This window comes from Vipera ursinii (genome assembly GCF_947247035.1).
Source record: "Vipera ursinii genome assembly, chromosome: 7".
Classification (NCBI taxonomy): domain Eukaryota; kingdom Metazoa; phylum Chordata; class Lepidosauria; order Squamata; family Viperidae; genus Vipera; species Vipera ursinii.
In genome coordinates, this window is record NC_139521.1 from 67,115,601 (window position 1) to 67,143,170 (window position 27,570).

General features: G+C 37.7%; 1 protein-coding gene across 2 annotated transcripts in view; it reads right to left on the reverse strand.

Moving 5' to 3' along the window:
- Positions 1-27,039, reverse strand: part of CDS1 (CDP-diacylglycerol synthase 1) — a 31,425-nt gene extending 4,386 nt beyond the window's left edge. The window contains exons 1-13 of one of the 2 annotated variants that reach the window (XM_083367608.1): positions 26,707-27,039; positions 25,830-26,056; positions 18,151-18,278; positions 17,411-17,507; positions 16,960-17,057; positions 16,392-16,531; positions 14,334-14,392; positions 13,014-13,096; positions 11,121-11,208; positions 5,930-5,998; positions 4,462-4,614; positions 3,036-3,155; positions 2,293-2,396 (exon numbers count right to left, since the gene is read on the reverse strand). In XM_083367608.1, the coding sequence (XP_083223734.1) occupies positions 2,293-2,396; positions 3,036-3,155; positions 4,462-4,614; positions 5,930-5,998; positions 11,121-11,208; positions 13,014-13,096; positions 14,334-14,392; positions 16,392-16,531; positions 16,960-17,057; positions 17,411-17,507; positions 18,151-18,278; positions 25,830-25,904 (1,214 nt within the window). In that variant the 5' untranslated portion in view covers positions 25,905-26,056; positions 26,707-27,039. Of the gene's footprint in view, positions 1-2,292; positions 2,397-3,035; positions 3,156-4,461; positions 4,615-5,929; positions 5,999-11,120; positions 11,209-13,013; positions 13,097-14,333; positions 14,393-16,391; positions 16,532-16,959; positions 17,058-17,410; positions 17,508-18,150; positions 18,279-25,829; positions 26,221-26,706 lie in introns of those variants that run through there. The other variant, XM_083367607.1, reaches the window with a different exon arrangement.
- Between the last annotated feature and the right edge of the window lie 531 nt (positions 27,040-27,570).

Genomic DNA, 27,570 nt, shown 5'->3' on the forward strand with positions numbered 1-27,570 from the left:
AAGTGGAGGTGGTAATGCTCTCTGTTCCTGAACACTGCCTGTACTGGTACATTCTGAACCAATTGAACCTTTCGAGTAGTCTTCAAGAATAGCCCCATGTAGAGTGCATTGCAAAATCTAGCTGTGAGGTGGCCTGGGCTTTTCATTCAGTAATTTTTGTTCAACGTTTTTTTTTCCTAAGCAGTGTGCACTGGAAGCAAAATAAGCACTGCAACAGTTTTGCGAGGGACAGAAGCAAAAAAAGGCAAATTTCAACGGATCCTCCTTGCTGAAGATGTGATTTTGCACATGCTGCCTCTTAGCACTTCGTAACCTAGCGGGGCGGGGGGGGGGGGGGAGACAATATGCTAACAGTAAGTCCTGCATTTCATCTGTCAATCTAATCCTTCCTGCTCCTTGTTTATTTGATTGTTAATCTCAGGGTTCTCTTCCTTCCGGCTTTTGTTTTCTAGCATGCGTCCATGAGAGCTCTCCTCTTGACTATACTCCTGGCGAGATAGATAGAATTAGCTGAGCATTAGGCTTTTCTGACTACTTCCTTTCAAGAAGTCTTTCGGTTTAGATTACAAAACTCGCTTTTGTAATCCTTACTTAGGAACACAAAGTGCTTCCTCTAACAACAGCAAGCCTGCTTTCCCATTATAAGTAGCTGGCAGGGAATTCGCCATTAGAGAACTAGAGAATTTGCCATCTAAAGCACAAATGGCTGACTTCTCTTGCATGGCTGACCAAGCACTAATGCAGATGCCGCGTGAGGGGATGCAAGCAGCACTGCTTTGCCATCAGAGCTCCGAATTCCTCGTCTCTGCTCAGATGAAGCCCTAATTCACCGCTGCTTTGCTTCCCTGTTTCAAATGCCATGGGAACAGTGATTTTAGAGGGTAAGGAAGATAACAAGTGGGACCCAGGAGTTTTACAACAATTCATTTAGTGACCGTTCAAAGTTACAACGGCGCTGAAAAAAGGGACTGACCGGTTTTTCACACTTACGACCGTTACAGCAGCCCCGGGGTCACGGGATAAAAATTCAGGTGCTTGGCAAGTGGTTCACATTTATGACGGTTGCAGTGTCCCGGGGTCATGTGACCCAGCTTTTGCAACCTTCTGATCAGCAAAGTCAATGGGGAGTCCAGATGCCCTTAGCAACTGTTAGCAATTTAACAAATGCAGTGATTCGCTTAACAACTGTGGCAAAAATGTCCTAAAAATGGGGCAAACTCACTTAACAAATGTTTCACTTAGCAACGTAAATGTTGGGCTCAATTGTGGTCATAACTCGAGGACTACCTGTATTTTACACAATGTTCAAGACAAGTGTAAGTGATTCTAATTATACACCATGGCAATGCTTCCTTATTTATTTAAAGGCAATACAAAATTCTATGAAATGAAGAAATTGCTTGCACTGCTACACCCTTGTCTACGCTTTCTATTTTTAGCCTGCTGCTGAACACAGAAACAATACATCCTCTCTGTGCCTTACTTAGATATCATTTTATAGGCAAACACTACTGGGCCTTCAGTTTAAAATTGCTGACACATTCAGGAACTCATAAAAGTCTGATGCAGCATCTTTTGCAAAAATAATGCTGAGCTTTCCTTAGCAAAATTAAACAGTCTCGTTCCATTCCTCTAAAAAGACTGCTTGTTGTGATATATTTTTATTTTAGCTGAAATGTTTAAGGTATTATTATTTTTAAGAGCAGAAAGTGAGTAACCTTTGAGGATGAGAAGAATCGACAGGGCCAATTATAAAGCTATACCAGCCCTTTTAGCAAACAGTAGTCAGAACACACTTGGCAACAATACAGCTCCCACAGTGGGGCAACACGACACTACCAGGTTGTCAGGAAGCAGGCAGGCAGCTGATTCGGAAGATTGGAAACGGCTATGGTTAGTCTCTGGAAGACAAACCATTTCCATTGCCAATCACATTGCCAGTTTTTTCTGAAAAAATGGCTGAAATTAACCAGCCTAATTTCAGGTTATTTTTCAGGTTTTCTGGTGTTGGGGGTTATAGATCAGAATTAAACAGTTTGCTTCCCAGAGGGCTTTCTCCAAAAAATGAGCCCCATTTGATTGGGCTTCAGCACCCCATTCTCAGAAAACGTGGGTGCAAAAATGAGGTGCTGGAGAACTACGTGCAGCTGTTTCACCCATTTTGGAGTCCAAAGGAATGGTTTAATTAGCTTCTTTGCTCTTGACACAGCCCAGCATTTGAGACAAGGCTGATAACAAAAGCATTTGTATTTTTCCCAAGAAACTCTACAATGACAACTTGCAGAAACTTACCTTATGAAACTGGTAATGTAGACATGTACAAAAGTAGCCATCAAGTACTGACAATCAAAACGATCCATTATTCCACCGTGGCCAGGAATAGTATCAGCAAAATCCTTAAAGAGAAAAGGAGGTCCTTATATTAAGTATTTGAGTACAGTTAGAACCGTTTAGTAGGACTGTCAGCCAACTGAACGTTATTCGCAGTGAAACTCTGATCTGGCAGATCTCAGTAGAATGGACAATGCATAGAATTCCAATGAGTAATTTGCAAAAGTGTGTGATGCTGATGTCATTATGGAAATTACATATTTTGTAGCAATGTTGTCATTTGCATAATGACATACAGATGACATTATTTTGGATTGACTTGTGCTATTTGCATAATGTTTTTATGCAAATGATTATTTTGTATCAAATTATGCCATTTGCATAATGAGGCCATCACACAAAAGGCATAAATTGATACAAGTGGCTTAACTTGCATAATGATCTCATTACCCAAATAACATAAATTGCTATGTTTGCATGTTTTGGTATTGAACGGACTTTTGTGAATATGAGACATCTCTTTCCCCTTCTAAGTCATTAAACATTATGAGGTTTCATTGTTGCTATCTTTTAAACTAATGAGTTGAAAATTAACTATCACTGCAGTAGTCAATTAATAATAGTTTATTATCTTTAGCAACTGAAGAAACATTTTTTTAAAAAAATGTGTACTTGCAAAAAGCCAATGTAGGTTATGTACTCACTTTGATTTTGAAAGCTCTTTTGAATCCACTAGCAAAAAACCCTCCAAATGGCCCAAGTAAAGATGCAAATATTGACAATGCAAAGCTGTGCATCTGGAATGGATACATCGTCACGGTTTCCTGCAATAAGACATAAGTGTTAATTTTTAATCAGCATTTATTTGACATTAACACAGGGAAAATTAGTCCTAAATTTAGCATATTAAAAAGATTTCAAGCAAAACTGACAACTTAATTGTACAAACAGGAAATACCCCTGGCAGCCAAAGTAAAAGTTGAAGTAAAGGTTGGAGATGTATCATCCACAGAAGTTCACACGATCCTTTTCTGTTATGAAAAGGGTAAATGAATCCTCTTAGCTTAGGCCAGAAGAAATATGATTTCACCCAAGCCATGTTGCTGAATGATTAGTTCTTTCCTCATCAGCATCAGCGTCATCAAGTTAATCTATCCAGGTATAGAAGCAAGCAAAATAACTGAAGCTCTGTCCAGCAAAAGAAAGACGGGTATAATCAGAGACTTGTACCAGAATTATACTCTTGTTATTTAAATGAAAGGCACATAATTGGGCATTCTGGCTGCAAGAAAGTTCTCAAGGTGGTAGAAAGTCCTTCTTAAACCCAGAGGACAATCCACAGAATAGGTTTGTTTCACATCTTGCTATCAAAGTGCAAAATGGACCTTTCTTTCTGCCGTAGTGGGTCAAATGAGGTTCTAAACCTCTGCCAAGGAGTGTCATAAAAGAAAAAGAAAAAACTAAAAGTAAAGGTTTCTCTTGTTCAGTCATGTCCAACTCTAGGGAGCAGTGCTCATGTCTTGTTTCTTAGCCGAGAGCGCCAGCATTGTCCAAAGATACTTCCATGGTCAGGTGGCCAGGACTGAATGCTGAGGCACATAGAACGCTGTTACTTTCCCGCTGAAGTGGTACCTGTTTATCTACTCACATTTGCATGCTTTATAACGGCTAAGTGGGCAGGAATAACAGGCGCTCAACCTGTTGCACAGCACTCGGGTCTCGAACCTGGATTGTTAGCTTTCCAGCTGAGAAGCTCAGCGTCTTTACCCCCTGAGCTACTGCCTTTTTCTTCACAAAAGAAAAACTTAGCAGTGATTTTCTATGTGATAATATTCTTGTACCTGTGGGAAATATGGTGAAGTGCTTGTTCCTAACATCGTTTTATTTGTTCTAACAAGCTCGCCGGAAGGAGAGCTGGGCATTTTGGATTCTTTAGCCCAGGGTTGTCAAACTGCCAGCCTATGGGCCGGATGCAACCGGGCCCACCCCATTTCCGGCAATGGCAAAAAAAAGTTGCGATACGTCACGACACATCACGTGACACTGCGAGCTTGATACCCCAGCTTTAGCCCTTTTTGTAGCTAAATGCTTAAGATCCAGATTTTCTTTCAAGGGTTTAGCTTTACATACCTTTCTCAGAACAACTTGAAGCAATGAGGGCAAGGAGTACTTCTTTAGCTGGAACAGTTCGGATGGTTCGCATTCTGTGACAAACCTGTTCGTTTCGCTGTTGTATTCCACAGGACATACAAAGTATTGGTATTGTGCCAGAAGATGAGCAACCTGAAAAAGGACAATAGATATCCTTAGATGTTGCTGATTAAGGGCTTGCTGTAGAGTTGGGGTGTGATTGTGAACTTCTCCAGTCCTCCACCAAGTCTCTATATCCTCTGTAATTAGGTAAATGGTGGCTGGAAAAAAAGCTTGGGAGGAAGAGACATAACTTGGCTAGGCTAGGCCGGCTAAACTTAACTCTTGATAACTTTTAATTTTTACCAAACCATTACTGAACTATTATTACCAAACTATTACCAAAATTAAACAAAATGCCCACACGTTTGCAATATTGAATGCTAGCTGTACAGACTAAGAAGAGGCCTTGTCTACCTCTAAGTCAATTCTTAAAAGTATCTGTCCTTTTAGGATTTATATTAGGTAGAATGTCTATAAATCTTGCAACCAAGGGAAATCGCCCACTATCTCACATTGTCCTCTGTACAATTAGGACAACATAAATCTTATTCCATGAGCCACCCAGGAGAACAGCAAGAACACCTGATGGATTCAGTTTATTATTCAAAACCAGCTGTTCTTCCTTATCCCTATTTATGGCTGCAGAACTCCCTTTGGCAATATCAAGAACAATATTAAAGATCTCTCAATGCATGTCATCCAGTTATAAATTATACTGAATTATGTTACTACTGAAAAATGCTATCATTGCAGAGCAGTGTATAAGTAATAATCCCAACGATGTGCTTAAGATAAAACTTTTGGTTTCTGACTTGAGGCCAATTAGTAAAAATAATTAGGGTTGCTGGCAAAGCTAAAGCTGCTTCAGCAGTGATCCACTGGCTACGAAACTGTTTTGAATTACACAAGGTCCTTACATTTGTAAGATTATTTCAATGTCTTTACTATATTGCAGCCTGCTTTTTTTAAATGTCCCTGCAGTGCAGGGTTTTGAATCTGTTATAAGTTTTACTTATCTTAATGAAACGTCTAATAGTTACATTGGATAACAGTTTACCATAATACATCTTATTTATATTCACAATACTCATCTGAGAGCCATGTCTTTAAAAAAAATCTAGAAATAATGTACATATTGTTCAGCTGGATGTGAGTTACTTCTCAGTTCCCACAATGATTTTTATTATGGTGGTTACAGAGGGTTACTAATATACATAGCATATTAATAACCAACCATTGTAGTATCTGCCACCCAAAAACTTCAATAAGAATAGAGCATTAGGTTTTAACTTACTGTTTAATGCTTAAAGGCTACAGATTAGCTGCAATTCTAGTCCTTCATTCCAATTTCAATACCAGCACCAAATAATGCAACAATAATAAAGAAGATACTGCATCCACTCACAATAAATCCAAATATGACTGTGATAAAGAAGCCACCAATGAAACCTTCCCAGGTCTTTTTGGGAGAAAGCTAATTAGAGAGAGAAAATAAGAAATTAAAAAGTAGCATGTGGCACAAGACTCTTTTCTCTTCTGGCAAACATACTGCTACTCTACAAAATGATGATTCATTTATTTTTGCCCAGCTTCCTTCCAAACAACATGAAAACTGAGACACAGTTACACAAAAAAGGTCACTTATTCCATGAAAGATGGAACAATCTGTCAAGTGCAGGAAATCAGGAGTCCAGGCAGTTAAAAAAAATATATACGTTTATTGTAAGCTCCCTATAAGAAATCTGAACTACTAACAGTCAAAGCAAGTTTGTGGCAGGTAAGAGTGAACAGAATTCAAGGTGGGCTGAACTCTAGTGGGTACAAAGAGAGTCAAGACTTATGACACATTTGACCCCTGCCTCAGGCATAGCCTGGTCATCTCCTATACCAGGGGTGTCAAACTCAATTTCATTGAGGGCCGCATCAGCATTGCGGTTGCCCTCAGGGGGCTGGGTGGGTATGGCCAGGGTGGGCGTGGCTAGAGTGCATATGGCCTACTGGGTGGGCGTGGCCAGCTCTACATCGTTTGCATCAAGGGTGCCTATGGGGGCCTGGGCAGGAGTGGGACAGATCTGAGGGTCTCTGGCAGGAGGAGGGTCTCTGGGCCAGGGCCAAGGCAGTGGGGGCCGTTCCCTCACTGTTTCCAGGATGGCTTCGCGGGCCGCATGAAACCACTTTGTCGGCCGGATCTGGCCCCCGGGCCTTGTGTTTGACATGTCTGTCCTATACTATCTTTCAATAGATCTCATCTCCATCTTGCTTGTGTATTGGCCCCTAGTTTATCCATTTTTTAAATAACTTTTAATGTTTGATGTCATATTGTTTTACTGTTTTATATTCCTCTTTTTATGATATTCTAACCTGCCCAGAGTCACTTGACAGTGAGATGGGCAGCACAGAAATGTAATAAATAAATAAAATAGTATGTAATATCTATAAAACAAATTAGAATCCTTAGTTTTTACATATCCACGTTAAAAAAAACCTTTAAGAAGATGGATGAAAGAAATACATCCTATTAGCAATGTAATTGCTGACATTATCAAACAGGTGCCTCAGCACACTAAATAAGAATATATAGTGGTGCTTAAAAGCTTGTGAACACTTTTAAATTGTCAGTATAACCTAAAACCTGACCTCTTCTCCACACAAGTTCTAAAACTAGGTAAAGAGAATACAGTTAAATAAATGATTCAAAAGCATTACATTTATTAATTTGAGAAAAATGATCCAAAGCTATATAACGGTATGTGGCAAAAGTATGTGAATCTCTAGAATTATCAGTTCATTTGAAGAGGAAATTAAAGTTAGGTGTTTCAATCAATGGGATAATAATCAAGTGTGAATGTGAGAGGTCCTGCTTTATTTAAAGAACAGAATTCTGAGTAGTCTCTATCAAAATAAGGTTGTTACCACACAGGTTTGTGGAAGTATATCGTGGCTTAAAAACAAAGGAGATTTCTGAGGGTCTTTGAAAAACATCGTGAGGTTCACTAGCTAGAGAAATTTACAAAACTGTATCCAGAGTTCGGACTCTACCTGTGTTCTGTCAGCCAGTATATGTACAACGGAGGCAATCCAACTTTACTATTTTCCTCCTCAGGAGTGTTTGACCCACCAAGATCACCCCCAAAATAAGGCATGTAAATAATCTGGAAGGTCTCAAAAAAAACCAGGATAATAACATCTAAGGAATTAAAGGCCTCTCTTACATTGGCAAACATTGGCGCTTATGACAGCACCATCAGTAGAACACTAAAGAACAATGGTGTGTCATAAGTGGCTTCCGGTTTCGTTTTTTGGGTGCAGCCAGACGTGCGAGGGAATCGCTCCTCGTGTCACCTGGATTTCTTCATCAGGGGGCCCCTGTAAAGGGGTCAAAAGTCACCCTGGAGGGGCGATGAGCGGGGGAGAGGTCTCTCCAGTCGGCGGTAGAAGGGCGGAAGCCCTCCCGTCGGCTTGGAGCTACTCTCCGCACCGAAGAAGAAAGGATCGGCCACTCCCATGGCCCATCATTTAGCCGTTTCCTGCCAAAGCCAAAAGCACAACAAAGCACTTGAAAACTGGGTGAGAATTGCCTTCTTGTTTTCCTAATTGTCTACTTTCCCTGCCAAAAGCTTCTCGAATTTGCTTCGCCCTGTGAGGAGAGAGGGAGGGGATTTTTTTCCCCACCCTCCTTAAGAGCGGCCTTTGTCTACACTGGGAGAGAAAAGAAAAAGCCTTCTACTAAATTATACTGATTTATTGGACTTACTGCCTTTCTACTTTTGGCCCAAAGTTCCTATATTTACAGAAATGGACTATTCTACCTATTAGTCTAAAAAAGGGGACAAAAAAGAAATAAATAAAAAGATACTGTCTGAAAAGGATTTGAAGTACTCTGGGGATATCTAGTGAATACTACTGACAAACATTTTGGAGTGACCTTGGCATTAAGATAAAAACCTGAAACAGCTGGAGATGAATTTGGCTTAGACTTGTGGAGGTGGACTCTTACTGATTTTTGTTTGAAAAATTGCCTCCACCAAGGACTATTTATAATTATTACAAAATGGAGAAGGATCAGCCACAAACCTCGCTTGACTATAACCTTATACTTGAAACAATCTACAGAGTCACTGAGATGTCTATCTCCAGATTTGATAATTTACATGCCAACCTTAAGTCACAAATTGAAACCCAGACTGCAACTAAAGAATTTACACTTCAGAATATAACAAAATTGGAAGATATTACTATTGAGACAGAGGAATATAAGCAACAACTATCCAAAGAACCGACAACTCTAAAAGTACAAGGAACAATCAATGGCAAATAACCTTAAGGACCAACAACAAACTATGGGAAAAATTAATACTCAACTTTTGACTCCATCAAAAGAGCCTATAACTTTAGAAGTATACTATGTGCAAGAAAGTGATGCTAACATAGAGGACGTGGAGGATCAACAAAGACAGTTTCCTGAAAGCCTGGATAGCCAAGCATTAATTACAAGATTGGATAAGACTCTCTACTTAAAGCAGATGAACCCAGATGGAAGAGGAATCCAGACCGAACTGAAGAAAAAGTTTTCAGAGCAAATACAGAGACTAGAACTAACAGGGCAACAACATAATGATTACAATGGTTTGGTTTTTGTGGATCACTGATGGCTAGATGGCCTCCTTCAATTCAAATAATACGTATTGGAGCAAAGGGAGACCTATCTGGCAATTCAAAGGCCTTGGTCTGGAAACCTGATTAGCAAAAAAAGAAAGTCAGTGTTAGATTAAAAAAGTGAGAGAACCATTAAAGGTTATCCTTTTAGTAATCAGTGATCTATCAGGATCTAAAATTGAAAATGTTTATGAGATAGAACTAGAATGTGAATAGAACTGGCCTGTGAATATTATTTGGGATGTTAAAGGCTAAATACGAATAATTAAAATTAAAATTAGGTAAACTTTAATATCAGGACACAGATATATTTCAATGAAATTGAATTGACAAATTTTTCAACTGACCATGCTATTTCTAGAAATTTATTAGTTTAAACTGGTTGTATGAAATGTTAAGGGAAATTGAGAAGGATGTTTTGATAATGTAACCTGAATTATGTACTGAAAACTCTGTTACTGAATCTGATTACCCAGTCATCATGATGCTTTCTAAATATGTAGATTTTAACTGAAAAACCAATAAAACTATTTTAAAAAGAAAAGAAAAGAAGAACAATGTTGTGCATGATGGGGTTGCAAAAAGAAAACTACATTTCAAAAACAGCATTGCTGGCCATCTACAGTTTGTGAATGATCACATGGATAAGCCAGAATGGAAGAATGTTCTTTGAACAGAGGAGACCAAAATAGAACTTTTTGCCTTGAATGAAAAGCATTATGTTCGGTGAAAGACAAACACCGTATTTCAGTATAAGAACCTTATCCCATCTGTGAAATATGGTGGTGGCAGTATCATAGTTCCGGCCTGCTTTGCTGCCTCCAGGCTAGGATGGCTTGCCATCATTGTTGGAATTTTGAATTCTAAATTGTACCAGCTAATTTTACAGGAAAATGGTAGGGTATCTTTCCATGAACTGAAGCTCAAAAGAAAGTTAAGACTATGACCCAAAACTCAGAAATCAGACAACGAAGGAAGAAAGTTAATGTTTTGGGCTGGCTAAAATTTCTCAAAGCTAATACTGAACTGGAAATGTTCAGTTGAAGTTATTGATGCCCAGGTGGGCACAGAATTACTGAAAACAAAGGTATACATACCTTTGCCACATGCAAATATATAGCTTTGGATCATTTTCCTAAATCATTAAAAACCCCAAGTCTAATGTTTTTCATTTGTTTGGTTAATTTATCTAGTTTTAGGACTTGTGTAGAGAATAAATCACATTTTAGGTTGTATTTATGTCAAAATATTGTAAATTCAAAAGGGTTCACAAACTGTTGAGCATCACTATACTGTCTGATTTGAGTAATGGTATTTCCAGGAGGGTAATAAGATTTACTTTTCTAGCAATCATAATTTGGTATGGAATGGTGGTAATATCAGTAAGAAATAAGGATGCTTATATTTTTTATAATATACATATCCAGATCAACTATAAAAATTAGTATTTTTATACACAACCATAATCTCACTGCAGCAACTCTATTTCCACTTTGTGTCACTGTAATATGAAACAATCAGGCATAGAAAATAACTAGGAATAGAATAAATCAAGCAATTTACAATCCAGTAGAATTGTAACAATCAGAAGATTGTGTTATCCAGCTAATATGAAAGTACTGTATATTAGATTGTTAAACTAAGATTATAGTGTTAGAAATGCAAGCACAAACTATTTTATTTTGCACTTTCACTGACAAAAAAACACCCTTTATGTCTCTTACCAATTCTGACGAATTTCTAAAAAAACTTTATAAGGGATGCCTCTCAAATAATAAAGTATTTTTCAAAACCAGACATGGTTTCTACATAGACTGGATGAGGAAATGTCGCTCAGATATAAAGCAATGTGAGAAAATACTGGAAGTGTTTAAAAAATTTCTCTGAACTATCTTGTAATCAATGTGCATATTTCAAACTATGTATTTTTACTCATTTACCTTAATTAATGGTGTTCTGCCAAAGAAGAATCCAAATATATAAGCAGCAATATCATTGCAAATGACACTTGAGATTGGAACAAGAAACCTGCACAGCAAGGAGGGGGGGGGGGAGAAGATAAAATTATTTTTTTAAAAAAGACCATATTATCACCATAATGCCTTGATTTGTAATGTATACTTCAACTATACTGTGTCTGCTAAATCGCCAAGAACTGAATTCAGTTCAAGAGAGTCATTACCTTTTCGCCAAAGGGAATCTTATTTTCATTTTAAGAAGCTGCTGAACAAGACAATGAGGTAGGCATGTTGCTTTGGTTCACGCAAGGAATAATGGTAGCCCAAACCAGTGAAACTATAGCCATTTGAATTAGGGAGAGTGATTTTCAATAATACATGATTGCTACACTATATTCATCCATGAATTTTCAACAAACAGATATTGTACTCCAAGTATCATTATACTCCAATTATTATTGGATATCATTGTATATCAAAGTATTATTTTCAACAAGCAGATAGTGTACTCTAAGTATCATATAGTAGCAAGTGCTGCTATTATGTTGGTTGGATTTGTGAGGACTTTAGAAAAAAGTGCACATTAAAAAAAAGTGTAGTGTTATCTTGTTATGTTATACCAGGGGTGTCAAACTCGCAACATCACATGACGTGTCGCAACGTACTGCAACTTTTTTGCCATTGCTGGCAATGGGGTGGGCGCAGTTTCGGCATGACGCATCCAGCCCACAGGCTGGCAGTTTGACACCCCTATATTATACAATAAGCTTTACACAATAATGCTCATTATCGTTATGGTACAGTTAGCCCTTGACTTAGAACCATTTTTAGTGACTATTTAAAGTTACAACAGTGCTGAAGAGAGACTTATGACCGATCCTTGCACTTATGACAGTTACAGCATCTCTGTGGTCATGTGATCAAACTTTGGGCATGTATTTATGACAGCTGCACCATTCCAAGTTGATATGATTGCTATTTGCAACCATCCCAACTGGCTTCTGACAAGCAAAGTCAATGGAAGAAGCTGGATTCGCTTACTGACTGCATGATGCATTTAACCACAATCATGGCCAAAAGGTGGTAAAATTAGGTGGGACTCACTTAACAACCATCTTGCTTAGCAATGGAAATTCTGGTCCGAACTGGGGTCAAGAACCACTTGTACTTATTTACTTCTTAGTTTGCCATTTAATTCTTAGCATAAAACCCTGTTTCTCTCTGCATATATTCCCCACATACATTATATTATCCCATCTGCAGTTTTTTTTTGTACTCTTAAAAGTATCTCTTTAGCCACCATTTAGCCACCTTGGAGTTAGCTGGCTTCTGTTGCTAGGTGGCATCCTGCTTACTCTCAGTTCAACACTGCTGTCTGCTGCTCTGGAGTGCTACCAATGCATAGGCTTACATTATCCTTCAATTGCCAGTGTGGGAAAGGGAAAGTGGCTGCTGGCTGGCTGTAGGCTCTCAGTGTCTCTGATGGACATGGAGTGGCTGCCGGACTCTACTTCCATGGTGATTGGAATTCATGCCCAACCTTGTTTTGAAGCCAGCTGACACACTTTATCCATCTGCACTTTATCCTGGCACCTGCTCACCTCTCTCTGCTCTCCCACAAGGCAAAAATAATCTTCTAATTCAAACCTACCCGCACCAGATGAAAGCTTGATTATCATGACCAATTCTTATCAATCAGAGGACGAAGGATTTAACTGTGAAACTTTATAGCAGTATATTCTTGCTGAGATAAGAAAGGTCTCCCTTCAAAACCATGAAGAACCACTGAAAAATAGTAACACTCCTTAAGAGACAGAATATATATAGATATAGAGATGTAAGTGCCCATATTTGCAAGAATTATTGTTCCCTTACCAGATCATGCCTTCAAACAGATTTTGGATGACAAGATGAGACTGAGTTACAGTGATCAGCAAAGTGACATGAGTCCACGCAAACTGGTAATAGTGTAATAACACAACAATTAGTTACAAAAGCAAAAATCTTTACAAGACCAGACAGTTATGAGAACAGACATCTATAACGATATTTACATCTTCCACTTGTTAATTAAAAATGTAAAAATTAACTTAATATGAATGGCAGAATGCAAATGGAAGCTAAACCTTTTATGTTAGTTGAGCAAGCATTAAATATATTAAGATTGTTACTTCATTATACAAGTATTAAAAGGGGCAGCACATTGGATTAATAATAATAATAATAATAATAATAATATCAGTCTAGATGTATACACAATTCAGAACTGGAATATTAAAAATGTTAATGATATATGACATGATGAAATCATGCTATGTAACTGAAAAATTGTGAGTTCTACAAATTATTAATTCTTAAAATGTAATCTCCAGAGAACTAGATAAAAAGTCCATTTTTATCGCTAAATTCAATGTGCTGTCCCTTGTAATACTTGTATAACGAAGTAACAATCTTAATATATTTAATGCTTACTCAACTAACATAAAAGCTTTAGTTTCCATTTGCATTCTACCAATTACTTTGCCAGATTTGACCCAGATCTTTATTAGTTTGATCTAGTGAAAATACTAAAAGAAAGGTCTTTTCCAGTATAAGCACATAACCTTTGTTTTATGTTTCTAGAGAATTTTCAAACTCCTAACTTAATTGAAATGGCCATCAGTTAAAAATCACATTAGCTCTAAATAGGCTTGGACAAGACATTACCACACAATCATTTAAGATTTTGTGTCTTTACTACCAGAGATAGGATTAGGGTTACAAATCTTCAATTCCCCTGCAAAGCAGTGCTATGAGAAAATTTTCCAAGACAGCTCTTGCATTAATATACAATCACAGGATGCAAAAATTGTCAATTTCGTGTTTAAATGTTCATTCAGAACATTTAAAATACAGGCAGCTTTGCTGACTGAAGTCTATAGAAAATAGGAATCTTTCTTTGTGCTGAAAACATTGTAACATTCTTAGAATTATTGAATAATTAATGTTAGAATAATCTTCTATTTTAAGAATCTGGGATTATTCACTGCTAAAGGTATCCCTACTGCAATCAAATAAAATGTGGAAATAACAACATGATGTAAATAATTTTGACCTGTGTCCATGAGTCTTTAAAATTTACTTTATGAATATTTCTATTACAAAACCAAAACATGTTTTAAAAAGCTACTGAGATACCCAAAGATGGATACATACCATATAAAACTGCAAGCGATAATGTCTCTTCACCAAACTCAACACAAACATACAAAATCCTATACAAATAAAGACAGGTGTATGTTTTACAGCATTGTTCTTTTTGTGCTAAATAAATCATATCAAGTTCATCAGAAGCATTCATTATTAGTCCCTTTGTACTAAGAGCCCACACTGCAATCTATAAATATTTTGAATAAATACATTCAATACTGTGTTTCCATCATGACACACAAAAAATATGTACGTATTTGTGTCATTTCTATCGTGATGTATGTGATGTCACTTGTCACCATCCAAGTTTCTTTCCCCTTCAGACATTCACTAGGTCAGTTTACACACTATATAATTTAAGATAAACCACATGATTTGCAGTATGAAAACTGTAAGCAAAGATCCCATTTCTCAAGTTCTGTTAATTAATATCTGCAAATGTAACTACTTTATTCTGATTCAAAGAAGTCTTTAAAACACAGTGGCATAAATTAATTTATAATTTATTGCATCTGAAAAACTAACCTGTTTGCGTCAAATACTTTTTAAATAGAACTCCTAGCTATTTGTTTAGCTTTGCAGAAAATATTTTTTTAAAAAAACCAATATTTCTAGATTGTTCTTCATCTTAAGCACTGAGCCAGTTAATTAATGGCTTTCTATAAATCATCTTCTGAAACTATAATTTTGTCCCCTATTAAAAATGCAAATTCTACGTAACATTTATTCTTCCTTATCTGTTAATAAAGCTCTGCAAATTAACATACACGTTGATGATCTGTATGTACCCCATGCAAGATTGGTAGGGAAAGTCAAGTGAAAGGGGAGCTTCTGTCATATATAATCTACTACCCAAAATGCCCTAGAACAGGGCTGTCAAACTCAATTTCATTGAGGGCTGTATCAGCATTGCGGTTGCCCTCAGGGGGCCGGGTGGGTATGGCCTGGGTGGGCGTGGCTTACTGGGTGGGCGTGGCCAGCTCTACATCGCTCGCATCAAGGGTGCCTATGGGGGCCTGGGCAGGAGTGGGACAGATCTGAGGGTCTCTGGCAGAAGGAGGGTCTCTGGGCCAGGGCCAAGGCGGTGGGGGCCGTTCCCTCACTGTTTCCACGATGGCTTCGCGGGCCACATGAAACCACTTCGCGGGCCAGATCCGGCCCCCGGGCCTTGTGTTTGACATGTCTGCCCTAGAATCTCTGCAGCTACTAATACACATTTCATTTACAAAGCAGGAATGCAATTTTCGAAAATATGCAATATAATTCTGCCTGCTAGGTGATCCAGAGAATTTCTTCTTCCTTGAAAATGTTAGTGCTCTTGCTACCTAAACGCAGCTTGAAATTAAATGGAGAGGAAACTAGTGAAACCTGACAAAGAGTTGTCCTGACATGTTCCTCTTGACAGTTTTATTCTTCAAGAACCCATATAAAACACATAATAGGAAAAAATGATTAGTTACTTCTATTATTATTACAGTGCTACTGTTAAAATTTATGCTGTCAGGACTAAACAAAGATTGCCGTGTCTTTTCTGATCCATACTCCAATATCAGAGCTAATCTATGGTGTAAATCTTCATTAAGAATAGATGACAGGAAGAGTAACAAAAGGATTTGATAAGTCTACAATATTCACTGTAATTCTTGGATATGTATTTTGTATTACTTTCTTTTTAATCTTCAAAGGCTATGGAGCTATGCCCAGTATTCAAAGTGTGTTTCACAAAGCATTTTGGTGCAAACAGAGAACCTCCTTAAAGACCAAGACATTCCCCAGAAAGCCTTGTGAAAGCAGTTGGCAAAAGCTCTTTCGGATTTTCTGCCAGCAAAACGTTTTATGTGCACCTGCATATAGAAATGTCCTTGGAGAATGCCCACGGCCACTGCTTATGTCAACTCACTTTGCAACACATGGCTATGAATGTTCTCCATTCTTCCTAATAAGTGTATTAAGGCCATATATAAGGGCCACATTTTCTATTTTGAAGAAGAGTACCAGAAGTGGAAGATTCAACAGGTTACATTACATCAAAGCACACAAAATATATTTGAGCTTTATTATTACCTGCCAGATAAAGTGTAAAAGATATAAATCGGTGGTAGCGAATTAGGAATTGAAGTTGTTCTCGTCTCTGAACAAAAGTAGCAAAGTAATCTGCTACTGTCTCACCGTAAAAGAAATAGTTCACACATAACAAGAAATACCTGCAACATACATTACAGATGAATTACTTTGTGAGATCTATATGTATTACATATAACTTGACAGAATCAAAACATTCACTCAATTTAATAAAACCCCAATATTCTGATACTGTAAAACACACCACACTATTTTAGAGGGTTGTCTAAAATAGTCATATTTTGCCCTATGAAAAATACAATTATTTAAATTAGTGTTATTTGGTATTTATCATTTGGAACACTTTATTAATTCAATTAAATTGATTTGATCCCACTGTTGAGGGGTTCTCAATAGGGTTCAGTTTAAATGCACTTAGAATGGAAGCAACACACAGTGGTTGGAAGCAGAATCATTAAATTCAAGGTTGATATTTTTCTTAGAAAGCAACCGTGATAAAAGAAGTTTGGAGTCAGAGCTAAAGATTAAAAAAAATCCAGTTGTTACGTACCAGCTTAATGTTCTAAACCATGGTAAGTCATAAGATCGATATACTCTGTAACCTATAGTGATGATTTCATGAAAGCACTTGACTTGTATGGTTAAGACCTGAAATAATGGAAAGGAGTAACAGAAGTTCTAACACAGGGTTTTCTAGAAGCATGAGAGATTATAAAGTATTAATATGCTGTCCTTTCTAGAATTTGTACAAGTCAGTTTGTCTTAACTTAATGAAGCTGAATTGTCCTTCTGCTCTTATAGAGAACCATATTATTCCAACAAAACCATGGGAATTCTGAAAATTGCCCATTCATTAATTCTGAAAATTGCCCATTCATTGCAACATTGCAAGGCACCTCTGTGCATGAACATCTTCATTCATTTTTGTTATAATTAATCCTTGGATTGTGACTTTATAGTTCCACTTAGAATTACATGAAATGTTGAGCTTTAAAACTTACAAGCAGCATCAGCATAAATGATCCCATGTATATAATAAGGGAGAAACCTGAAATCATTGCTAAAGTTAAAATTCCACGAATCCACCAGTTCTTCCATCTGAAAAAGGGGAAAAAAGTTGGTTTTACAAACTCTTATAATGTTTAGCTAATCAGTAACATTACGAACAATTAAAGTTTTGAATACAGGAATTTCTTAAAAATAAATTCAACTTCCACATGAGAACTGACATCTATCAAGAATAGGTCTACTTGTATTCAATTATCTTACTTCTAAGGAAATAACCACAGGATTCAGGCAGTTGTTCTGTTAATAAGATACATATGTGAAGTATACAATAAAACTACAGTGCATTAGAAATGCTTAACTAACTCAACATTTGTACGTAAAAGAGTGGTCTGAACTTGTTAACATGCTCACTTCCATTTAAATGGTTGCTGAAGAACCTTCTAAATAACTTATTCAAAAGCAAACTTTGCGTATTTATCTATTTATTTATTTATTTATTTATTTATTTATTTATTTATTAATTATTTGGATTTATATACCGCCCCTCTCCCGAAGGACTCGGGGCGGTGTACAGGGCAATTAAAACACTATATACAACACATAATACACAAAAATTAAAATAAATTAAACCAAGTAGCCCTAAACAATAAAACACGTTCTAAAATTTAATATTTGCCTCTGACAAATATTAAGTTTAAGTTAATATCACTCCAGGCGCATCTGTCTTTCATACCTGGAAGATAAGCCAGAAAGAGTCTTTTTAAAAATTTCTGGAGTGCTGTCTGTTGCTGGAACAACTTCAGGAACTTCTAAATCATTTCTGAGGTCCAGTTCACCAATTTTTTCATCTTCATCTATATCCTAAAAAACAGAGTGCAAGACGGAAACATATTTAGCAATCTAAGCACAACATAGCAGAATTTTATTTGCACAACCAAATAAAACTGCAAGTATAACTAACATAGCTGCTTTGCCCCCCAAAATAGAAAGGATGCAGTTAGATCTCCAAACTATTTAAACTGAGATAGGTAATATTGTTTTCTTCTCATTTGGAGACTGACTATAGCACAGTTTCAGTATAAAATCTTAACTGCTCACAGAATTAGGCTTTCTGGAACATGGGACTTTGTATATACATCCTTGACCCCATCAACATATAGTTGTAAGATTTACTATGGGAATCAGTAAGTTAACACATTACAGACAGAAATAACATGTGCTATTTTAATACTATATATTAGAATAACAAGAAAATGACTATGAATACATGGTTAGACAACTTTAAAATATTCTCTCAAGGCATGATTTTAAGGCTTCACAAATCTATTCTTATTTCCAAATGCATAAAAGCTTCTTTCAATAAAGCAGCTGAAAGAAGTCCATAAAAGTGGATTTTAATGTTCTAAAACAAGCAACCATGACTCTTTTATTTCTTTCTTCATTCAGTGATTTTTCTAAGGTGCCTCACACCCAATGGATTGTGGGCAATAAAAAAAGTAACAGCAATATAATTAAAACAAACAATTAAAGTAAAATGTTATTGAAAAGTACCAAACCAAACTAAAAGGCAACATGGTCCTTTTGCTCAGCTTGAGCCAATGGCATAAAAAAAATTGAAACTGTTTAACTGTTTATTGTGTAAAAGGGTTGCTAAATTATCATGTTAGAAACAAAAGGTACACATTTAAAATTTTCATACATATCAAAACTGAACATAAATCTCAGGTACAGTTTTAATCAATAATAAAAAATATGAAAATCAATTGGCATGTTTGCTAAATCAATTAATTTCTTCAGAATAGCTTGAGTTATGTTTTTATGCAAAAAAAGGCCTGGAGGAACGTTGTCCATAGGGTCGCAATGGGTCAGACACAACTTTGCAATTAACAACAACATGTTTTTATGCAAAGAATAAGTCACATGGTTTATCAACAACTAATAATGGTGTTTTAATATTAAGATTGTTACCCTGAAATTCCAGATTTCCTTAACTTGAAGGAAAGTAAAGAAAGAGGCTATTTCATTATTCTGTTGTATATATGCAAAATATGTAATTCTGTACTGAATTATACATGTTCTTTTGAGAACTATATACTCCATAAGCCATGGTTTCTAATTGCACAGGGACTTTCTTAGCGAAGTATTGCAAAAGCTCCACTCAGAAAAATACATTACCATTTGCTGCACTTTAGTATTTGCTATGCAAAAACCATAAATTAGCAATATTTACATAATTCCACTCTTATAATGTACTAGACAACCTGTGATTTTTGTTGGGTCAAAGAGATATTTCCTTACCTAAATATAAAAACAGAAAGATCGTGGACAGGCAAAGGGAATGGGAACAATTTCTAACTTCCTGTCAGCTTCCCAACTGACTTTCCTTGTAGAAAGTAGGCAGGAATTGTTGGAAATGAATATCACATGGCTGTGACTGATTGTGGCGGTGAAAAGCACTGAAGCAGCCACAACTTTGCCAAATTTCAATTTCACAGAAGTCACGAGTCCCAGATTTTTGACAAATTCTCTAAATTAGCCCATTTGAGCTATGTTACCTTATTGATGCAGTTGCTGATTACAAAAAAAAATCAAGCAACAAAAAATCAAACAGACAACAAACATAATTTTAATGCTATATAGATGTACTAATTAAAGCTTAAATCCAAAATCATACTCTTCCAATGCTCCTTATCGGAACAAATTTCTTTCTAAAAAGCCTTGTGGGAACATTTTGTCGTAAGGAATTGTACCGTCTCTTAACAACAAATAATCTTAACTTTTATAAATCAGGAATTGATTCCAAATGGGCCACATAAAAACATGTCTAATAAATAAATAGAGTTATTTCTGGATGCAAATAGCCCAAATGATGCATCATCGTGCTAAAATGTTTCAATCAACATACCTCAAATCCACTAACTTAAAAGAATGAGTACATAATCTGGAAGTCATTACTTCTGTGTAATTGAAATGTCAAGGAACTTCACACCAGTTGTAATTGCAAGGTTGTGACTGCTGTAGGATCACCATAGGCACATAATCATCACTTCTGACACTCTCTGCCAGTTTCCTACAAGCAAAATCAATGGGGATGTTGACAGGAATTCAGAAGTTCATTCTATTCCCATTGGTTTCTCTCTTTTTTTGTCCATCTATAGTTATTCTGTTTATCAGTTAGATAAGGAAATATCTCTGAAAGGATAACCTAATAGGTGGTTGTCTAGTAACTAAGTAATATAATTAGTACTATTAATAGCAATTGAGAAATAGTTAAGAGCACAGAATAAATGGAGATGAGAAAATTTAAATGTTGTCCTATAGCTACATAGCAGTCAAGGAAAAATCACTAGATATGTATCACCAAAAAGGATGTTTGATTAGATGCACTGCACTACTGGTACATCAGATTTATACAATTTGCAAATGCCACTGGTCACTGTTAGTTTAAGGGGGAAAATATTACTTTACTACAAGTTAAGACAACTTAAGCCTCTCTGACTCTGGGGTTGAGGATAAGATAAAAGAAAATTACAAAAAAAGACATTGCCAAGGTACCATAGTTAGATGCAAGTATGGAAATTTCTTGTATATGTATTATCTCAAACAGAAGTATCCTAACATCCCAGACATCTTTACTCCACAAATCAGCACAATTCAAACTAAAAAGTCATTCATAAAGTTTGGGGGAATATGCAGGGCAACCTTTAAGAGGGGATGTAACAAGAAGAAGAAATGTAAAGGGCTCTATAGGTTTTACCTAATTCACAGTAGATGGCAAAACTAAATGATTTTTTTTATCCCATTTATATCCCGCCCTTCTCCGAAGACTCAGGGCGGCTTACAATCTAAGAAGCACAAATCAATGTGCTTAGCAATAGCCTTCATTCTATGTATATGCCTGCTTATTAGGGCTTTCGCACCCCCCAGCGGCATTATTACAAAGTCAGCTTATTGCCCCCAACAATCTGGGTCCTCATTTTACCTACCTCGGAAGGATGGAAGGCTGAGTCAACCTTGAGCCTGGTGGGATGCGAACCTGCAATAATTGCAGGCAGCTGGTGTTACTTAAGGAGGCATTATTAGCCCACTGCTCCACCAAGGCTCTAATATAGCTTATTTATCTAAACCAGACTGTTTTCTGAAATTTCACCCATGGAATTGATTTTAAAATAAACCTAGCAAATCTCTGGATGCATAAATATAATCCTTCCTACAGTTTTATAGGCATTGTAATTTACTGCATTGTAATGATCACGCAACCTATGATCATCACAGGTCTACTTCAGAAACTCAATGACACTTTGGAAGCTTCAGAATTTCACCACAAACCGCTCTGATCTGATAACTTAACTAACGATATACTTGTGATATATATTAAATTACACTTTCAGAATGTCATGGTCCAAGAGACTTCGACAGCAACAATAGTTGAAGGATAGTTGGACTAGGGCAGGGGTAGGCAACCTCGGCTCTTTTATGACTCATGGACTTCAACTCCCAGAATTCCTGAGCCAGCTTGGCTGGCTCAGGAATTCTGGGAGTTGAAGTCCATGAGTCATAAAAGAGCCGAGGTTGCCTACCCTTGGACTAGGGGGATATCTGATTTCTCATCCATTTAAAAAATAAATCTGTACAATAAAACTTAATTTACATCATGAAGAACAGTAAACCAGCATTTCTCAGTTATAAATCTTTAAGTGCAGCAATTTACAATATATCTAAAATACTTACAGTATATCATAACCTATGCCTAGACAATAGACCAATAAAGCAGTATATATTAAAAAGGTACCAAACCATTTATGTTAGATTTAATTATAGGACAATAGTGGTGGCACGGCAACAAATATATCTCCCCCTCCAGTGATAATATACAAAATAATACTAGCATCAGAGGTACATAGCTCTATGAATACTGAACTGTTTGCATTTTACTTGCATCCAAAGGTGAACAATTCAAAGAGTTACCTATACTTAGTTGCTTAGTTAAGTTAGTTGGTAAAAACAGTATTGCATATGGATTCCACATCTCACCTCAAAATAAAATATTTATAGATTCCAGTTCATATTAAAAAGTAGCATAGGATCTCTCCATTCTCCATTACTTTTTATATCTTGTAGTAATAAAATTGCCAAAGAAAAATAATTCATCTATTTCCAAGTCTAATCCCAATTACATTAAAAGAATTTAAGACTTACTATTATAACTAGAATTATAATAATGCAGCTTTATTTTATATAATACTGGTTTTATTTATTTAGGCAACAGAACTTAAAACATGTCTATTTAAATATGAGGAAACAACCTTAGATAAATTCACTAGGTAAAAATTTCAATTTAGTTTTTATTCCTGAGTACAAAGTGTGTTTTCCTAATCTGTTATGCCTAAAATAAATAGAAAATAGCTATTGTTCCACAAAATCAGGACAATGATATTTTGAAATTTATCTATTTTTGAGAACATTCTCAATTCACATTCAATGCTCAGTAGACTTCCAGAATATTCTGGAACCATGAGAACTGTCCAAAAGATTCTAGAAGTGGCCAGAATTTTCAACAACTTTCTGGAATCTTTTAGAACTTTCAAGCACTTTCTGGGACTATCTGGTAGTATCCATAGAAGTATAAAAGTACAGGTGCCTTAAACCACCATTTTAGTTTGCCTAATTGCTGAGTAAGAGAATAGCAATATTTGATTTAGATAGCATCAAGAGGTGGCTTGCACTCAGCAGATGCAGTTTACTACATGTTTGGACAATTTATTAAGACAAGAGTAAAAAAGTACTCTATAAAAGCATCTGTTAATATGCGAGGCCTACAAATACTTCAGCATGCCTCCTGGGGATCAAGATAAGCCCTGGGTACCACATTTCACATGCAAACACAGCAGCAAAACTCTTGAAGGTAAGATGAACAATTGCTGCTCACTAGATGGAATTTCAGTGATTTATTACAATTTAAAAGTTTCAATTAAGAAAATTTTCACTATTTTCAATGTTCTAGGAAAATACAGACTACAATATATATTGTGCCCTATGGTAATATAATCTTGCACAAAATTAGATGTGTGAAATACCATTTTTTAAAAATATACACACTTCTGCTATGTTTACAGGCTGGTACAAAGGAGAAAAGAGAGTAATGAAGTTTGCTATTCCAAGTATTTGGTGGAAACCAACTGACTACTCAAGCAACTGCTACTTCTGCATGGTGGACCCTTCCAAAAGTCAAACTGGCAAAAACGAGCTTCCTATCATGTATCCAGACATTCCTTCATCCATACCACACTCCAGAGACTAATCAGCCATGTTCAAGAGTGAGAAGCATGTCAAACAGCGAGGAAAATATTGAACATATAGATTACAATTTCACAGATGCAGCTGAGGAGAAAAAGCCATACTTCCTCAATCAGAAAGACCTCAACTATCTGATCGACCTTGGTCTTACCAAGTCCCATGCTGAGCTTTTGACAAGGAGTGGAACTTGCTGGATGAAAGGGTGCATGTCATAGATCAGGCAAAGCGTCATCAATTTTTTTTTCCAACTTCTTCAGTCGGCAAGATTGGCTGTCCTTCTGCAACAATGTGGCCAGTCTTTTCCAGGCTATAGGAATCACCTGCAACCTAAGTAAATGCCACCATATTCATCCAGGAGCCTCAAAGCTGTGCTGCTTCATAATGGGAAAAAATACCCGTCTCTCCTTAGGTTCACTCTATGCACTTCAAAGAGGACGACACCAGTGGCAAGACGTTGCTGAGTGCCTTGAAGAATGATGACTATGGCTGGGAGATTATTGGAGACTTCAAAATGTTATCATTCCTGATGGGCCTCCAAGGTGGTTTCACAAGGTTTTCTTGTTTTCTTTGCCTCTCGATAGCCAGGACACTAAGGCACACTATCACAGAAGGGACTGGCCACATCGGACTGAGTGGGCGCCGCTGGTAGACCCTTAGAGGGTGCTGATACCACCTATGCACATCAAGTTAGTCTCATCAAACAATTTGTCACAGCTCTAGATACGGAGTCAGCAGCTTTCAAGACACCTTCAAGATCTCGTCCCACAGCTGTCAGAGGCAAAAGTTAAAGCTGGCATCTTCGTCAGACCACAGATAAAGATCATAAGAGTGTGACAAATTCACCAAGAAGCTGAACCGGATGGAGAAAGTAGCTTCGAACAATTTCACTGTAGTGGTTCACAACTTTTTGGGCAATCACAAGGCTGAAAACTATGAGCAGCTGGTTCAGACTCTCATAAAGAACTATGCCAAAATGGGATACAGAATGTCCTCCAAAATTCATATCCTTGATGCTTATCTTGACAAATTTAAGTAAAACATGAGTGCTTACTCCAAGCAACACGAATGCTTTCACCAGGATATACTGTCGTTACCAAGGACGGTATAATGAAAACATGATGGGGGGTACTATGTTTCGGGGCATCTTTGAGAAAGCGATTTGCAGTATAGCCGCAAATCTAGAAACCTTGAGTGGTTTTGACTATCTTTGTGTATTTGCCTTGCAAGTATATATTGTTCTTTCTCTAACTGCTTAAAGATAAAAATTCGCCTGTTTTGTAAATATGAAACTTTTGTAGGTTGTGGTCACAAAGTCGAAGTTTGTAATGAATATAGTAGATTTTTTTAATAGGCTTTAGATATAAGCAGTTTAAATATAAAATTTAGGAGCCAGGAACAAAAATTGTGTTACATAGTAATTACAATCCATCCTCTCAAATAGTCACAAAATTCAATGCAAAAGGTTTTTAAAGTGATTTTAAAATCACTTTAAGGCTCTTCAAATGCTATTTCCAGTCATGTTAGACTTTGAACTGAGTGCTTGTAACAGAGAATATGTGTGTATACTGATAAATGGTAAGAACAGAAAATGCAGTATCTATGTTTTACCTCTTTCAGCTATACAAAGTCCATAAATTAATAAGCCGTCTACATCCTATGTCAGTAAATACCTTGAATAAGGGGGAGGAGTGATATACGAGCAGCCTCCTCCACAGAACGCAGACTGCAGGTAGAGAGGAAATGGCCTCTTACTGCAGAAGTGGGAAAAAGCAGAACTGCCACATAATTTAAGCTATTCCAGAACCCATTTTCTAGTAGAGTGATAACAAAGGAAATGAAAAAAAAATAGCAGCTCTGGTATCAGTACATTTGCTTCCTTAAAATTCATCAAGCGCAGAAGGTCAGAGGAGGGGGAAAAAAAACTTCCTAAGAGGGAAGAGACGAAACAAACAGCACCTCTAAATAGGTTACTCAAGCATATCTTGACAAGTGACTAGTGAGGGAAAGAAAGAGATGGCGAAGAGACACGCATCAGTCCCTCCTCCTCCTTCCAAAATGAAGGGAAGCTACATCACAAGTCAAGGAAGGCACGGGAGGTTCATTCAGCCTTTTTACCTTGTCCCCGGCGTTTTCTGTTTCATGATCTCCGCCAGCTCCTCGCCTCCTGAGCTCCGTCATTTCGGAAGACATTTCAAGCAGCAGCAAGGGCAACAAGGAAGCAAGACGAAGATGTGCAGGGTTGTCAAACCCCCGTCTTAGAACTGAGCTATGCCAGATTTTATTCCAAAGGTTAGGCCTCTAGTACATTTTATATCCCCCGGATGCCACCTAGGAAAAAGAACCTGTCGGCAACGGAAAAAAAATAAAAAAAATAAATAAAAATCCTATTTCCTCTCTACGGAGCAGAGCACCTGAAATCACTTCTCTGCTGCAAAAGAACACCAGCCTGGGAGTCTCTCTGGCTTTTTTGGGTGTTTTTTTTTTTTTTTTCAGACTAAGTCTTAAGAGACAGCATTTTTGGAAGGCGTCCTGAAGGTCTCTATCAGTTTTTCACATCCAAGTAGAGGGCCCCCTCAAATCGGAAGGGGGAAAAAAACACCCCCCCAAAAAAACCTTCATTCAATCCCCAAGAGTGCTTTTTTTTTTGGCTGCTAATCCTTCCCGGAAAGGGAAAGGCTGGCTACTTCCCACGGGGAAGGGTTAGATTTTTTTCTTTATTATTATTATTATTATTATTATTATTATTATTATTATTATTATTATTATTATTATTATTTAATTTTTATACCGCCCTTCTCCCGAAGGACTCAGGGCGGTGTACAGGGCAATACAATAAAATACAATATATAAAAGTTCAAAAATATTAAATACTACAGCCCAATTCAATAAATTAATACAATAGATAAAAATAAAATAAAATAAGATCCACGTAACCTTCCCTTCCATTCAAAATGCCTCCCACACAGTTCTTTTTTTTATGCCAGGGACTCACCGGCGGGGGGGGGGGGGACGGGGACGGGAGGTGGGGGGGGGGAGAGAAGAGCCACCCCACTCCACCCCAGTCCCGGCTGAAAGAACAGCCCACGAATCCAATCTTTTTCCGAAAATTAGGATGGGGGAAGGAAAAAAAAAATTAAAAAGAGGTCGCGCTTTTTTTCTTCTTTTTTCCCCCCTTCACTTCGGAGGAAGTTCTTTGGGGTGGGTGTTTCTCCCAAGAAACCTGACCGGCAGCTGACCGGTTCTCCAGGCAGGCAGGACTCCCTTCTCGCGCAACCCCGGACTTGACCCCCCCCCGCCCTCAGTCCCACATCCCCGACGGAAAGTTCACCGACCTCCGTCGCCTCCCCCTCTCACAAAGACCCCCCCAAACCCAAAGCTACGAAGCGCAAGCGTCCGCCACCCCCCCGCCCCGCACCTCCCCATGCTTTTCTCCACAGCGGCGCCCCTCAAAAGGCCTCTCGGAGGAACGGACGGCCAAAGCCCCTCTCTCGCCTCTCCCTCCGCCTGCCCCTATTTGGAAGTTGGGGGGGGTTGTCCAGCGACGACGCTTGCCCCCCCCTCCCCGACAGACCTTCCCCGGACGCCCCCCTCCCTCCCTCCCTCCCTCCCTCCCCTACGGAGGGCGAAGGAAGAAAAAAAAAAAAAGCCCCCGGAGCGCGAGCGCGAAGAAGACGGTTGCTTGCGCGCGCACGCAGACAACACGCGCGCCTGCTTCTCTGCTAAGCAACCTCCCGCTTCTGGCGTTGGGCCGTTCGGCCCGTTGCGCGGCAGCCGGGCCACGCCCCCTCGTATGAGGCGCTTAGCCCCGCCCCTTTCTCTATTTCTCTCTCTCTCTCTCTCTCTCTCTCTCTCTCTC